This window comes from Gymnoscopelus microlampas (assembly GCF_963454915.1).
Source record: "Gymnoscopelus microlampas genome assembly, chromosome: 20".
Classification (NCBI taxonomy): Eukaryota; Metazoa; Chordata; class Actinopteri; order Myctophiformes; family Myctophidae; genus Gymnoscopelus; species Gymnoscopelus microlampas.
In genome coordinates this window covers 4,468,830-4,483,778 of record NC_139957.1, presented here as the reverse complement: position 1 = coordinate 4,483,778, position 14,949 = coordinate 4,468,830, and the positions used below count along the sequence as shown (strand labels likewise).

At 38.7% G+C, this 14,949-nt stretch overlaps 1 protein-coding gene across 5 annotated transcripts; it reads left to right on the top strand.

The window, feature by feature from the left end:
- The first annotated feature begins 5,078 nt into the window (after positions 1–5,078).
- On the top strand, positions 5,079–11,737 carry LOC311035898 (uncharacterized protein). 5 transcript variants are annotated; one of them, XR_014599802.1, is made up of 10 exons: positions 5,079–5,161; positions 7,090–7,155; positions 7,350–7,494; positions 7,712–7,907; positions 8,226–8,313; positions 8,660–8,776; positions 8,887–9,029; positions 9,441–9,595; positions 9,897–9,989; positions 10,401–11,737. XR_014599802.1 is itself a non-coding variant. In XM_084044380.1 (10 exons), exons 4-7 carry the CDS (start codon positions 7,817–7,819, stop codon positions 8,926–8,928), a joined length of 231 nt encoding a protein of 76 aa, XP_083900506.1. In that variant the 5' UTR covers positions 5,079–5,161; positions 7,090–7,155; positions 7,350–7,494; positions 7,712–7,816; the 3' UTR covers positions 8,929–9,029; positions 9,441–9,595; positions 9,897–9,989; positions 10,401–11,737. The 5 variants fall into 5 exon arrangements, 4 of the variants coding, with proteins under 4 accessions (XP_083900506.1, XP_083900504.1, XP_083900503.1 ...); XM_084044380.1 differs by having other exon boundaries at positions 7,712–7,822; positions 8,909–9,029; XM_084044378.1 differs by having other exon boundaries at positions 7,712–7,822; positions 8,887–9,009.
- Positions 11,738–14,949: the final 3,212 nt, after the last annotated feature.

Below are 14,949 nucleotides of genomic sequence, written 5' to 3'. Positions count from 1 at the left end.
GATTCTACATGTCTTCTAAATCCTAACAGTTTTTGTTTTTTTCAAACGTATGTTGCTATAATATCCGTGGTTCTCAAACTTTTTTCATGTCAAGACCCCCCAAAATGATATGTATTTGTCCGTGGACCCCCCCCATCTCAAAATATGTTGTTCAAGGGACCCCCAGAAGCAAAGATTTGAGTTAAAAATGTATATAATATATACATTTTACAAAAAATCTTGAAAATATGTGCAAATCTTTGAATATATTATATTCAATGAATATATTATATTCAAAGATTTGCACATATTTTCAAGTTTTTTTTTCAATTTTTGAATTGCCGAAAAAAATCGTAAAATGACACAGACGCGTTCCCGCGTTGAATGAGTTATGGAAATGAGGCAGCGCACGGAACGGCGGCTGTGATGGCAGCCTCACAGTCTGTCAAACGGGGCCGATTATTAATTGCCGGGGCTTGCTAATATGTTCAATGCGGTGGGATAATTACCAAGTCGATGGACGGGTTTAAATCACCCCGCGCTGTGACCTGCTGCAATGCGAGCGTGAGAGGTCACTTTGAGAAAGGAGAAGCTACAATCTGGAGACAGAGGAAAAGTGGGACAAAGGGACAAATGTAGGTCATCCGTCGACCGTCGGGCAGAAACCTCTTACCTCCGTAATTTTTATTTGTTTTGTGTTTTTTTCGTAATTTATTGCCCTACGCGATCATACTACAGCGCAGCGGTGGAAAGTGCCTAAGAACATTTACTCAAGTACTGTACTCAAGTACAATTTTGAGGTACTTTTACTTTACTGGGGTACTTCCAATTGTCCATACTTTCACTTCTACTCCACTACATCTCAGAGACAAATATTGTACTTTTACTCCACTACACCACTGTACCCAGTTCAAATATGGTTATGTTGGGGGGTCCCCAGTTCAAATATGATTATTTTTGGGGGGTCGTGGCCTGAAAAGGTGGAGCACCACTGTACCACAGTGCCATGATGTCCAGAGCTGCTTCCAATCCAGACGACTGACAGGCCACATCCACAACTTTTAATGGCCCTGTCCATCCCAATGTCTCGCTGTGTGTGTGTGTGTGTGTGTGTGTGTGTGTGTGTGTGTGTGTGTGTGTGTGTGTGTGTGTGTGTGTGTGTGTGTGTGTGTGTGTGTGTGTGTGTGTGTGTGTGTGTGTGTGTGTGTGTGTGTGTGTGTGTTTGTCCAGTGCATCCACACACCACTGGGGAATAACTCCGTTCACCACCTATTATCACTGCTCCCAAACAGGGGGTCGGGACCCATTGTTATGGGTCGTGTTTTAATATCCCTTATGTTTTGGTGGTTTTTAGTCTTTTTTTACAATCATTTATTTGTGTTATAATTATTATTTGACGCGTTGTGAGCTGCTGTGTAATATCTGCTGTAGTTTCTTGTCATGTTCATGTCCCTACGAGGGGAAGCATTTGCAAATTATGTGAGTCAACAGTCTGTCGAGAGAGACTAGCGTGACTACGCGCACATCGGTGTGTGTGTGTGTGTGTGTGTGTGTGTGTGTGTGTGTGTGTGTGTGTGTGTGTGGGTGTGTGTGGGTGCTGGTACTGTGTGCATATGTGGACATATTTTTGTGTTTGTTTTGTGAGTGTGTCTAACGTATACCTGTGGTTTATGCTGATGTCACTCACAACTATCCCAGATAGCAAAATATGGTTATTCAACGTTGAATTATAGTGGTTAGGGTTGATTTTTGGTTACGATTGAAGACTGATGGTTTTTCAACATTGAATCACTGTTGTATTGCAGTGCAAAATTCAATGATTGAAATGCCAACATTGAATCAGCGTTTAATCTATGGTGCAAATTCAATGATTGAAATGCCAACATTGAATCAGCGTTTTATCTATGGTGCAAATTCAATGATTGAAATGCCAACATTGAATCAGCGTTTTATCTATGGTGCAAATTCAATGATTGAAATGCCAACATTGAATCAGCGTTTTATCTATGGTGCAAATTCAATGATTGAAATGCCAACATTGAATCAGCGTTTTATCTATGGTGCAAATTCAATGATTGAAATGCCAACATTGAATCAGCGTTTTATCTATGGTGCAAATTCAATGATTGAAATGCCAACATTGAATCAGCGTTTTATCTATGGTGCAAAATTCAATGATTGAAATGCCAACATTGAATCAGCGTTTAATCTACACTGTAAAATCCAATAGCTATCTATACTTAAATAAATAAGTTAGCTTTACTCATTTGTTACAATACTAGGTTTAATCAAGTAACGTGTACTAAAAAATACAATTTACTTATTGTTATTAAGTAAAGACATCTTTGTTTACTTGCCCAGAATCAGTAACATTTAATTGCACTGTGTTTAGTACACTCTTTAAAATGCTGGGTTATTTCTATAAACACATTGCTGGGTTAATTTGGCTGGGTCATAATTATGGGTTATTTGGGTACTGTAAACTGATGGGTCAAAGTGGTTATTAGGGCTTCAATTGCAGTTGAACACCTGGTTATTTTTAACCCAGATGTTGCTTTATTCATTTTCCCACTTGTGAATCATTCTGATACCTTCTTTTTGTCACTTCTCACATGAAAACACAAGGTACGTAACCTATATTTTATCACTATATTTGACCTATATTCATATAATGAGGGGGATCATTATAGGGATCTGTATTAATTTTAATATGGTACAATACTGTGCAAAGTATACACTGTAACACATTTCTGTAATTTCTACAGTAAAAATGTACAGTAATTTACTGTTCTGTCATTTTACAATGTTTAACTGTATTTTGCAATGCATCATGGGAAAAAAATCATTACAGAAACTTGAACATCATCATCATTATCAGTTATTATCATCATTATTAATTGTATCCTTCATCTTCTTGTTTATGCCCCAAAATGACTGAAGAGCTGATCGATAATCCATTGTCCGATTGTTTCGGCGCACCCTAGGGGCCGAGACAATAGTGAAAAACTGTTTGAAAGGAGTAAAAACTAAATTGGACACCAAATTCTGGGTCAGCGCGTCGCCCCGAACGCGAACATATAACTCCCCTAACACACAGCCTTACCGTTCTCCTTAATTGGCTAGGGTCCAATGTCAAGTTATTATATGCGTAATAAAGCAATATATCTCGATACGATACGTTTTTCGAATCCGCCTTTCGGATATGTTGTACAGCTTGCCAAGACGCACACGTGGATGTCTTGTTTGTCCCGGTACGACACTCCTAAGTTGACCTCCTACACTATCGGAAGGCACATAGAGTCTTAAACCTTAAGACCATACCAAAGGACAAAGTCAGAAAAAAAAATGTGCCGTACCGGGACAAACAAGACATCCACACGTGCGTCTCAGCCAGCTCTACAACATATCCAAAAAGTGGACCCTAAGTCCTTATCGTATTCGAGATATTGAGCGAGATAGCGAAGCCGTAACCATAGCCAATTAAGGGATAATTAAATCATGATTTGATATGAGGGTTTGATGATTTCAAATTTTAGCATTATTTTACATGTAGATTTGGAAAAAAAATATATCGGGGTTATCACAGGCCTGGAACACCCTAAAACCAACCAGGAAGTGGCCTTTTGAGGCACTTCCTGTTTTCCGAGAAAAATATAACTTACATATTTGGAATCAGCGTCATCACATTAGTCTAAAGCCAGAGTATCGAAGAAAAATACAATTTCTAAAAATGTAACGAGGGTTGACCTTTGCAGTCTTTTCGCTGAACTTTGAGCTTTATCAGTGTCTAAAAAAATCAAGGCTGGTGCCAAAAAATCCGGCTTACTCTCAATATGGATGGAGAGAAGTTTTAGATTTTTAAAAAATATCTGGAGCGATTAGTTCCAGATTTTGTGCTCAACAAAATCTGTTTTTTATTCAAAAGTCAACGTCCAATCTTTTTGGTGAGCTTTTGTATTTCCCAAGGTCATAGAAAATCGAGACCTATCCCATTCGATTCAGCGTCCTTTTCTAAGTCTGAAAAAGTTTTTTTTAATTTAAAAATAAAATATTTTAAAAAAATGTGAGAAAAGCTAGACTTTGAACTATTTCAAAAATCTTTAACTTCTTATTAAACAATTCTAGACTATTGTTTAACCTACCATTCAACTCTAAATCATCTAAATAAGAGGGTTGAAGGGTCAAAATAAAATAATAATAATAATAATATGTTTGTGAAAAAAGCTTCAAGTTTATGAAACTTTAACGCTTGTTTAAGCCACTTTTTAAGGGTCATACAAAATCAAAACCTAGCCCATTCAATTCAGCGTCCTCTTCTGAGTCTGAAAACATGTTTTTTAATTAAAACAAAATATTTTAGAAAAATGTGAGAAAAGCTAAACTTTGAACTATTTCAAAAATCTATAACTTCTTATTGCAGATCGGCTATTTTCTTTTTTTCTCTCTTTCTTATATTATTTGACAATTTGGCCAATGTTTGACCAGTTTATAGTATAGTTTGTTGATTACTTGTATTACAGTCTTTTTCTTTGATTTGTTTTCATTTATTTTTTAAGGTATTAAAATTATTACTTAAATTGTCAGGGTCTCGACCCACAGGTTGAGAACCGCAGACATCCTTCATGCACAAGGCGGACAGTGTTGCCAGATTTTGCGATAGAAATAAGCAACCAGGTCTATGGAAATTAGCCCAAAAGAAGCAACTATGACTAATTGAAAATAGCCAATCTACAAGCTCACAACGGGTTGCGATGCGACGCGCTGTGAGCTTGTAGATCTGCTATTTTAAAACAAAACTCTTATCTGGAAGAAAATGTGAAAAATTAGGAATATGTTTGAAACATTTTAATACGAATCTTGTATTGGGGGTCCCCCCTGGCATAACATGTGTTCAGATGGGGGTCCGTTGAATGGATAATAGCCTACATATTAATCTGGGGGTCCTTGACATGAAAATGTTTGAGAACCACCACTGGTTTAAACGACATTAAGGAAGCAAGCCCAAAAAACTTCACAGAAAAAGAAGCCCAAAGTCGCTTATAATAAGCGGATATGGCAACACTGAAGGCGGAGCTTGTTAGTTTTGAAATCATCAACACCGGAAGGCAGAGGAAACGGCTGTTGGCTGAGAGATTTCTTTTTCAAACCGGGGTGCTTTCGTGTTTACTGTACTAGATAACAGGTAAGTTTAATTAGTTTATGGAATTAAAATATTATCCAAACACGGTCGTACACGGTTACATGAACTAACACGTTCATGTAACCGTGCACGACCGAGTTTTAGCCATGGTTCACACGACGCTTGTCCTTTCACGAGCCTCATGGCCGGAATTTCAACCTGTTTTTTGCACTTTCAACCCGTACATCAACATAAATATTCATACTTCAACTATAAAGTGCTTACCGCACGGCCACGGATGTTACAATTTTAATCGGGTGTGTCTAAGTACCTGCATCTTCCGTATTGTTGAATAAAAGATATTTTAATCCGATCGGTGGCCATTTTCTCATAGTTGTAATGCATGTGTATAATGTAATACACCTCCCAACCGACGGTCGCGTAGTTTAAAGCATACAGAAAACTCGGAGAAAATGGCCACCGATCGGATTAAAATTACTTTTATTGAACAATACAGGAGGTACGGATACTTAAACCCTCCCGATTCAAATTGTAACATCCTTGGCCCTGGGCTAAGTGCTTTATATTTGAAATCTGAACGTTTATGTAGATGTATGGGTTGTAAATGTAGAAAACGTCATGATATGATCATGTTTCAGGACTAACGGTTTATCAACCGCGTTTACATAGAAAGCAATGTGTTTGCACAATTTAATATAAACGGATGATGTTACAATGCGACCAGGCATCCTAAAACGTTAAAATATGATTCAACTTGTTAGTTCTTAAAAGAGAGCTAATGTTGGCCACATATCCCTTTGGTGAGGCCACATTTGTTTTGACTGTAATTATTATTTTATATATGAATCTTGTTTTTAACCTACAGTAAAAAGTAAAATAATTTAATTAAGAGACAGAGAGTACAACCGGTACGGTAACGGTCTTACATGTCGGAAAGCCGCCATGTAACCAAATGGTACCAATGGATCCTTAAGGAGAATAAATTAACATTGAGGATTTTAGTGTGCAGACAAATTTGGTAATCCGTTTTTTAACTTAAGTTTTGTTTTGCAGACAGTAGCTAACAAAAGCAGGTAATGTTTATCAGTGGTTCTCAAAGTGGGCTCCAGGGACCCTCAGGGGTCATTGGGGGGTTTCCATGTGGTTCCCAGCTAAATGAGATTATATAGCATGAAACTCAGTTTAACCACTTAAACCCTATAAATTGCCTATTTGAAAATGGCAGATCCACAAGCTCACAGTGCATGGTGATGCGTTGTGAGGGTGTAGATCAGCTATTAAAAAACAGTATAAACAACATTTGTGGAATATTTTTGAAACACTTTTGTAAATCTTGAGTCCTTAGCCAAGTACATACTAATTAGGGGGTCCTTGACATGAACATGTTTGAGAACCACTGATTTCATTTGTATAACATGAGTTCATTAATCAGTATGCATTGTGAAACACTTTGCCAAGTTCATCAGAAGAACTGGTTATCACACACCTTCAATTAACCCATTAAGACCTGAGGCCGATTCTACAAAATGTCTTCTAAATGTATTTGTTTTTAACTTGTGTTATTATGTCAGTGGTTCTCAAACTTTTTCATGTCAAGGACCCCAAAATGTATATGTATTTGGCCACAGACCCTCATCTCAAAATATTTTGTTCTAGGGACCCCCAGAAACAAAGATTTGAGTTACAAATGTTCGTTAAAAATTCAAAGATTTGCACACATTTTCAAGATTTTTCTAAAATAACAGATCTACAAGCTCGTAGCGCAGCACTCGGTGCCACGCTATGAGCTTGTATATCTGCTGTTTTTGAGTAGCCAAAGTGTAAAATAATGCTTTTTAGGTCAAATCTAAAAATGACACAGAATCGAATGCACTTAAAAAGCGCATAACCATTCAGTGTTCAATTCAGGGATTTGAATCGTCATATATTTGTAACAATGATTACTGTCTCATTTCATCGTTCTTTGACAGGCCATCTAATGTCACCAAGAAAGCCCTTGCCTTAATTTGGATGGTACTACAGTTGGCAGTGGCTATGTAAGTCATCAATCAATCAACACATAAAGGAGAACACTCCATACACACACACACACCTAAAAGAAATGTGCTCAAAGTTTTTCCTAGTGCACAGTCACACGCACATTTTTGGATTGCTCCTTAAAATCCCATGTAACCATCTTCATGGTTTACGCCAGGCAAATTTAAGCTGAACCTAATTGTCTCTTTTACAGGCAGCTTGGTACACACCTGGCCGGGGAAAAAAACCTGCTACAGACTTCCTGGAGGAGCGATTGAGGAACACCAGGAAGCGCATGAGAAGGCTGAAACGACCACACCACCAAGAACCAGAGGAACAGACCGTCCCTAGTACACCAGGTAATACTAATAACCAATGTTAATTATCCCCACCAGGCTAGATTGGACAGATGCAAGGGATTATATTTGCGGTCCCATGACTCTTCTGTCCATCATCTTCTAAAAACTAGTCTCAGGCACCGCTGGACCGATTGGCGACTTTTCACACACTCCAAGTAGGCCAGAACCTCAAATACTTGAAATCAGCTATAATGAATCTGTACTTATCATTCAACAGAATCTGATGTGCCTCCTGAAAAACTTATTGAAATGGTTGAATGGATGAAGGTCAGTAGGTGTCCAGTGTCCCAGGTTGAGGACTACATGAATCAAACATCTCTACATGGAGGCAAGTGGATTCGCAGCAATGGAACTAAAGGCCTACCGGAAATATTGGCGTATAGTTCCCTAGGCTTGTAGACAATCCTGGCATGGTAATACATTATTTTGCTATTGCAGTTTTGCCTATTTGAATGATACTCTATTTGACTGATACTCTGCAATGCACTACAAGTTTATGTTTAACCACCTAGACCCTACAATATATACTTTGTAGACAGGAGTCCACAGGGTTCTACTTGGTCCACTCCTTTTTTCTCAAACTGTTGTCACACAATGGTGTGTTTATCAAAGAGCTTATCTACAATACCCTACTGCTTGCATACACTCTTATAAGTAGACTCATAAGTGATTTTATTTTAATTTTCTCATTTTACAATTGTTTATATAATGTTATGTTCTCTTCTGTGTAGACCCAATCCTTCGATCTCCTAATCTCTCCACCTGGTGTGGAGAATTTGATTTGTGGGATTCCTCAAGAGGAAGAACTGCACACTTCAGGTGGGGGTTTCATTTAACATAATGGTTAAATAAACAATAATGAACTGTAACTATGTTTCTTAGCAGGTGCTGAGGTTATGAGTTGGGTCTCTTGGATTCTTTCCTGCTTTCTTCACTGTCCTCTGGTCATAGAGATGCTGAAGGGCAGAGCGCTTAGACCCCAAGGCGGTTACCCTCGGCACAACTTTGGGGTTTCACATAATGATATCTGGGTGGTTTTCTATCAGCTGACATGAAAAGCATTCTCTGACCGGGTCAGCCTGTGACTGAGCACTTGGTGTTCAGATAAAACTTGTATTCTGACCATGTGACATTGGTGTAAAATCACTCCTCTGTGTTTGTATAGGTGCACAACACATGCAGTTTGAGTCAGCCTGGGCCCTGACCAGAATCCCCTCAGCTACCTTCCTGCCAACACGCACTGTGCCCATCTTCATCTGCCTACAAGGACATCCGGGAACAGGTTAGTTATCTACAAGCTCGTAGATCGGCCATTTTCGGCTAAAGTTGTCTGTAGAATAGGGATGCTATTGTTCAAGTGGTTTGTATAAAGAAACAATGATCTTATCACAGAGATTTGGCCGACCCCCTGTAGCAACTCTGAAGACCCCCTAGGAGTCCCGGACCCCCTGTTGAAGACCCCTGCCCTGTTATGGCTGACTCATGGTGACATGAGCGTGGCATGGGGGATCTCCTGTAAGCCAATTTTAATATAGGTAATTGTCTGATCACAGTTATGAGAAAAAGCGTTCATCTGTATACATTTATCTATTGAAGAATAGTGAAAATAGCAGATCTACAAGCTCGCAACATCTCGCAAAGTGATGTGTTGTGAACATGTAGGTCGGCTACTCTCACTATTTTTCAACATTTTTAAATGCCTGGCCTGTTCTGGCCATATTACATAATGGTATTATTGGCCCCGGTCATTGTCAGTCATTTCTTTTTTGTTTACAAAGCCTAAAAGTCGGAACCGAAATGTAATTCGTCCAATGTTTAATGCCAAAACGGTTACATTGTTGATCATAATTATTTGTATGACAATTAACCAAATGTTTTCCTAATTTACACACTTTTTCAAATGTATTTAGTCACTGTATTTTGTTCTGTGGTTTGCTGTGTTGTAGGCTTATGCTGAGTTTAACAGGATCGCCACCACACACCTAGAGACAGACTTCTTTGATGCTCTGGATCGCTATACACCACAATTGGTCCCTATCTTCAAGTCCAAGAAAGGTGCCATTAGAGAGAAATTATCCGGAATTGTGCAGCAAATTGATGGGTAAGTCTACAACATGCTTCTTATATTTGTAATTATCATGACTAAGTTTATGTACAACCTATTACCCCAAATAGTACTTATGCTTCCCGGCTGTATTACAGAGTGTTAAAGTATTGCTAACTATTGATTGTTGTTGATAACTAAATGCTGTGGATTGTACTATTTTTAAATCACATCTCCAATCAGCAACTGCTCTCTGCAACTGTTCATCAAACATATATTGTGGTGTTTCATGCTGTAACTGTACTGTAACTTGTGATGGTCAGATCTTGAACTTTATTTGTTCATTATCCACTTGTAGAAACCCGACGTGACCGCGCTGGGTAGGCTTGTTCTCCGAGGCCTCCTTCTTCTGCTTGGAGATGACCACAGCAGTTTCTACACCACTGTCTTGGTAAGTTCTCATAGTTACACCTTAAAGGTCCAGTGAAATTACATTTTCGTTAATTTTATTTTGAAGTTTCAGTCTGAAACGGCATTGCAAACCAATCAGAAGGTTCAATCCCTTCAGGCTATAGCACGGTGGAATCTCACTCACATGGTGTGCAGTGTAAGTGTTTGTAGCCTGCACTCACACGTTGCTCAAGGGAGAGAGAGATGGCCACTATGCAGAATGTTTGTTACCAAGTTGCTTATTTCTAGCCTAAAATGTTTTCAGATACATATTTTACTGTGCTGTTTACCATGAGTAATATACTGTCAAAAACAGTAGGCCAACCAATGTTGATAAAACTTCTCAATGCAGATGTGTGTGAAGTGTCTACATTTCCCTGTTGTAATGTTGTTTTTGTTTGGTTCTGTACAGGATTGTGACAGCGAAAGTGAAGACGCCTGGGCAGAGGTATCGGTCGGATTGCTGACTGTGAGCAGTGAAGATTCACCTCCCTCAGATGGTGTCGACCTTCAGCCAGTGTCAACAGCCATCATCCTTGAAGGAGGTATTGTGATGGATAATTTCCATAACCTCCCTCAAGCACCGTGCCTGCTGTTTAGCCTGACGTATGCACTCAATTTGAAGTACCCTAATGATATGAAGAACATATTGAACTTTATTCAAAGAGTGATGCTTGGCTTGGGAAAGGAAAAAACTACCCCCCAAACTGCAAAGTCTTAAAAACCTCCTGTCATTTTAGAAAGATTGTATAGTGGATAACTGGTAGGCAGGTTGTCCTCAGCCCTCCTTTGTGACAGTAGACTAAAATGCATGCATTTTATTTTTCTCATGCATGAGAAAATGTTGAAAAGTGATAGGAGTTCTAAATGAAGCCACTTTTATTCATTTTAAGTACTTTAGAGCTGCAAATTATTAAGACTTTGAATGTAATACCATTAAGTAAAAGTAAGGCACTTTTTTGAAATTGACAAGTGTTCACTTGTTCATGTGTGAAATAATGTACTCTTTCAAACTGTAATGGGGCTGTCCACACTAAGCATATCACTTTTGTCAATCCTATCGTTGTAGAATTATTTAGTTTAAATACAGTGCAGACATGATCATTTCAGTGGGCAGTTGCTCATGTCTTCCAGAGTTCCAGCAAATCACTCATATTGTCATCATCAACACAGATACTGTTCGTCTTTAGTGGTGTTGAACAGGAGGAGAAGGATGGAGGGGCTACTAGGCTACAATTGCAGTAGCAACACAGAAATGTGTGAGAAATTAATTAGCATAATGACTTTGTGGACGAAAAGAGGCTCACAATCATTGGCTACTCTAAATTCTATAAAGTAAAATAAATTAAAAATGTGTATATATATAGTGCTTGGTGTGGATGGCCCGTTAGGCTTTATTAATTAAGCCATTTGTATTACTAGAGCACTTGTCAGTGTGTTTTGTCAGACCGTTGGTTTAGTCTGCAAAGTTAGTACACGTTTGGTCATTATAAGCCATGTTGGGTATTGTTTTTGTGGAATCGCTTGTAAATAATGGTGGTTTGGTTTGTAATTTAAACTTGCAGATCAATTATTTTCAAATAGCATTTTTATATAGGTGTAAAGTGCTCATGTGGCATATATTCACTTACAAAATATCCAAATGCTTGCAGACATTTTCACGATTTCTTTCATAAATAGCAGATCTACAATCTTCTATATGTTATATATTTCATCTGTTAAATCATAAAAACAATGCTTAAAGCAGGTCTAAATGCCTTGGTTCAATAAATGTGAAGATTCAAATCATATTGTCTGTCTTTATTTTTATATTTTCACATTTTGGGAAATGTAAGGTAATTTTGAACAAGATGTAGCCTTACAGTATATCAGCATACACATAATTTAAAATGTACATGCAGATTACCATTAGGTTGTTGGATGATCAGGATCAATATTGATTTCTAACATGATTAAGTATAATCAATTTATAAATTAAATCAGTGTTCGATTCCTGATGTTGATTCAACATAAAATCAACTAAAATGTGCATGCAGATTACCATTTAGATGATGGTTGAATCAATGTTGATTCCTAATGTTGATTCAACATTAAATCAACTAAAATGTGCATGCAGATTACCATTTAGATGATGGTTGAATCAATATTGATTCATAACGTTGATTCAACATAAAATCAGCGTGCAGAATACCATTTGGATAATGGTTGAATCAACGTTGATATAGTGTTAGTTAGTGGTTGAAACACAAACGTTGAATCAACAAAGATTAGGGTTGCGAATTCAGTACAGTTTCAACGTTGAGATCGAACGTTGATTCAACCGTTATGGCCGCCTATTTTTCAACGTTGATTCACCCATATTTTGCTATCTGGGATATTATGCTTACCTTGCTACTCCCTTTCATGTTCTGCATCAGGCAGCATAGGGGTACTTTAATTCTCTTATACTTAAAGGAGGACTTCACGCATTTTCAACCTCCTCACTAATGATCATGTTAATATGGCACCATTTTTGAAAAATGGTGCCATATTATCATGAGCATTAGTGAGGACCAATTATATGAAGATGGGTTGAAATCGGGTGAAGTCGTCCTTTAACTCATATTTGTTTGAGTCTTCATTGTGATGTTATTCGACCTATTGTATACCTCTTTACCATCTGTCTGAGAGAGAGAGAGAGAGAGAGAGAGAGAGAGAGAGAGAGAGAGAGAGAGAGAGAGAGAGAGAGAGAGAGAGAGAGAGAGAGAGAGAGAGAGAGAGAGAGAGAGAGAGAGAGAGAGAGAGAGAGAGAGAGAGAGAGAGAGAGAGAGAGAGAGAGAGAGAGAGAGAGAGAGAGAGAGAGAGAGAGAGAGAGAGAGAGAGAGAGAGAGAGAGAGAGAATGTTACATCGTTGCTGACGGGCAGAAAGCTTGAATATCCATATTTCAACTGTTCATGTTTTCTTCCTACCCTTCTTGATCATGCAAGAGTGTCTCAAGTAGTGAAAATAGCCGATCTACAAGCTCACAACGCGTCGCATCGCGACGCGTTGTGAGCTTGTAGATCTGCTATTTTCACCATGCAAATTATATATATTTTTTACAATCATTTTGAAAAAATAACCGTTTTGGACATACAAGGTTTCTGTCTGTGTCGCCGCCTCACGGCAGAATCACCTGTGATTCACGGAGCATGCTCTGAAAATAGGACCTCATTATAACAGAGACTATGTATTAGTCCTCTCTCTTATCTGCTGAGGCTGGTTCTCACAGCTCGGCTGCGTGTTTTGTGCCCGAGAAGTATAAGGTCAATTATTATTACCTAGAGTCAATACGTTTTCGTTTTGAATAGACAACGCGTGCGAAACAAGCACAGGGGGAACAAAGTACACTTTGATTGTTTGTTTGGTTTGGTTTTGTTCTTTTTCAGTTGGCCTTTCCTCAGCCATGTGCATGAGCATAGCTTATAGCAGAACCACTGCACACACACACACACAGAATACATAAAGTACATTATTTTGACTCCACAACGTTTCAAGGAGAAATATTGCGCTTTTGACTCGCATTTCTGGCAAGTGAGAGTTTTAATTCTGAATTAGCCGCGTATGCCCGTATGTATTCAGACCCTCCAGAAAAAACGCGGGCAAAAATCCTTCATTATGCGGCCTAAAATCCTTGATTATGCGGGCTAAAATCCTAGATTTTGCGAAGAAACGTGCAGGGTTTTGTATGGGATTTTATGCGGTGAAATTGCGCGAAGTTGCAAAATATGCGGAAAGTTGCCAAAAATTTTAAAATATGCACCGCATATTATGCGATGCGATGCTATGCGATGCAATGCGCATATTATGTGGCGTTTCTGGAAAAAAAAATCCCCCACATAATTATGTGCCATTTTGATGATTAAACGGTAAATTAGGCGATCGCATAATCACGTTTTTCTGGAGGGTCTACCTATTTCAAATGCTGTTAGAATAGCAGGTATTTTTCTTTTACTTTATTTTTTTTGCTTTTTCTCCTTTTTCTCCTTTTTCTTATACCAATGAATTCCCCCCCACACACAATTCTGTGTTGTCACTGCTGTTGTATCCTCCTGTGAGGAGCCCCCACCGGGAAGATGTATAATTGTAGAGCCTTCGTCCCTCTCCTCCCGCCTAACACTCCCTGCTGACGGGTGCCGCCTTCCCCGCCCGGCTTCCCTCCCCGAACACGGACCAATTGTGTTTGGTATAGACGCTCAACAAAGCCCGATGATTGCAGATCTACAAGCTCACAACATAGCCGAAAGCTAAAGTCGCTTGTAAATCTGCTTTTTTCACAATTATTTATTTGCCTATATTTGAAATAATTTCAAAACAGTAATTTGGAGTTTTGAATACTTAGGTATTTTTTATATAACATGCACTTTTGAATACGTACTCTGATCCAGTATTTCAACTCAAGCTAAAATTTGTCTGAGCAACTTTCACTGCGTTGAGTAGTTGAGTACAAGGAGTATATACACTTTGACTCAAGTACTGGGGTTGAGTACTTTGTTCATCAAGACAGTGGGGCCTTACCTACCAGTGAATATGAGATATTATTCCACACGCATATGCAACAGCTGCACAGTCGTCAGTAGCTCTCTGTAACATATGGTATTGGTTTAGCATTTTCACAGAATATACTTTTTTCCACCCTGAGGCAGTACTAGTAGGAATCTCTCTGCCTCTTGTCTCTGGGGCTGTTTTCTTCTTGACTACAATCAAAGATAATCTCAGCACGCTCCTCCAATGTCAATGACAAGATTCACTCTCCATCTCGCCTGGTATGGCTCCAGCCCCTGAATTGCTAGTCACGCCTATTAAGAAATGTGTTGTGATCTCAGGGTCTATGGAAGCACTTTCAGACTGAGAAATGAAGTGGAAATTCAGGCTGAGTGTCGGGCTATAGTCTCCGCAACAGAAAACAAAAATGTCTCACACCCATTCCAGCCTACAAAGG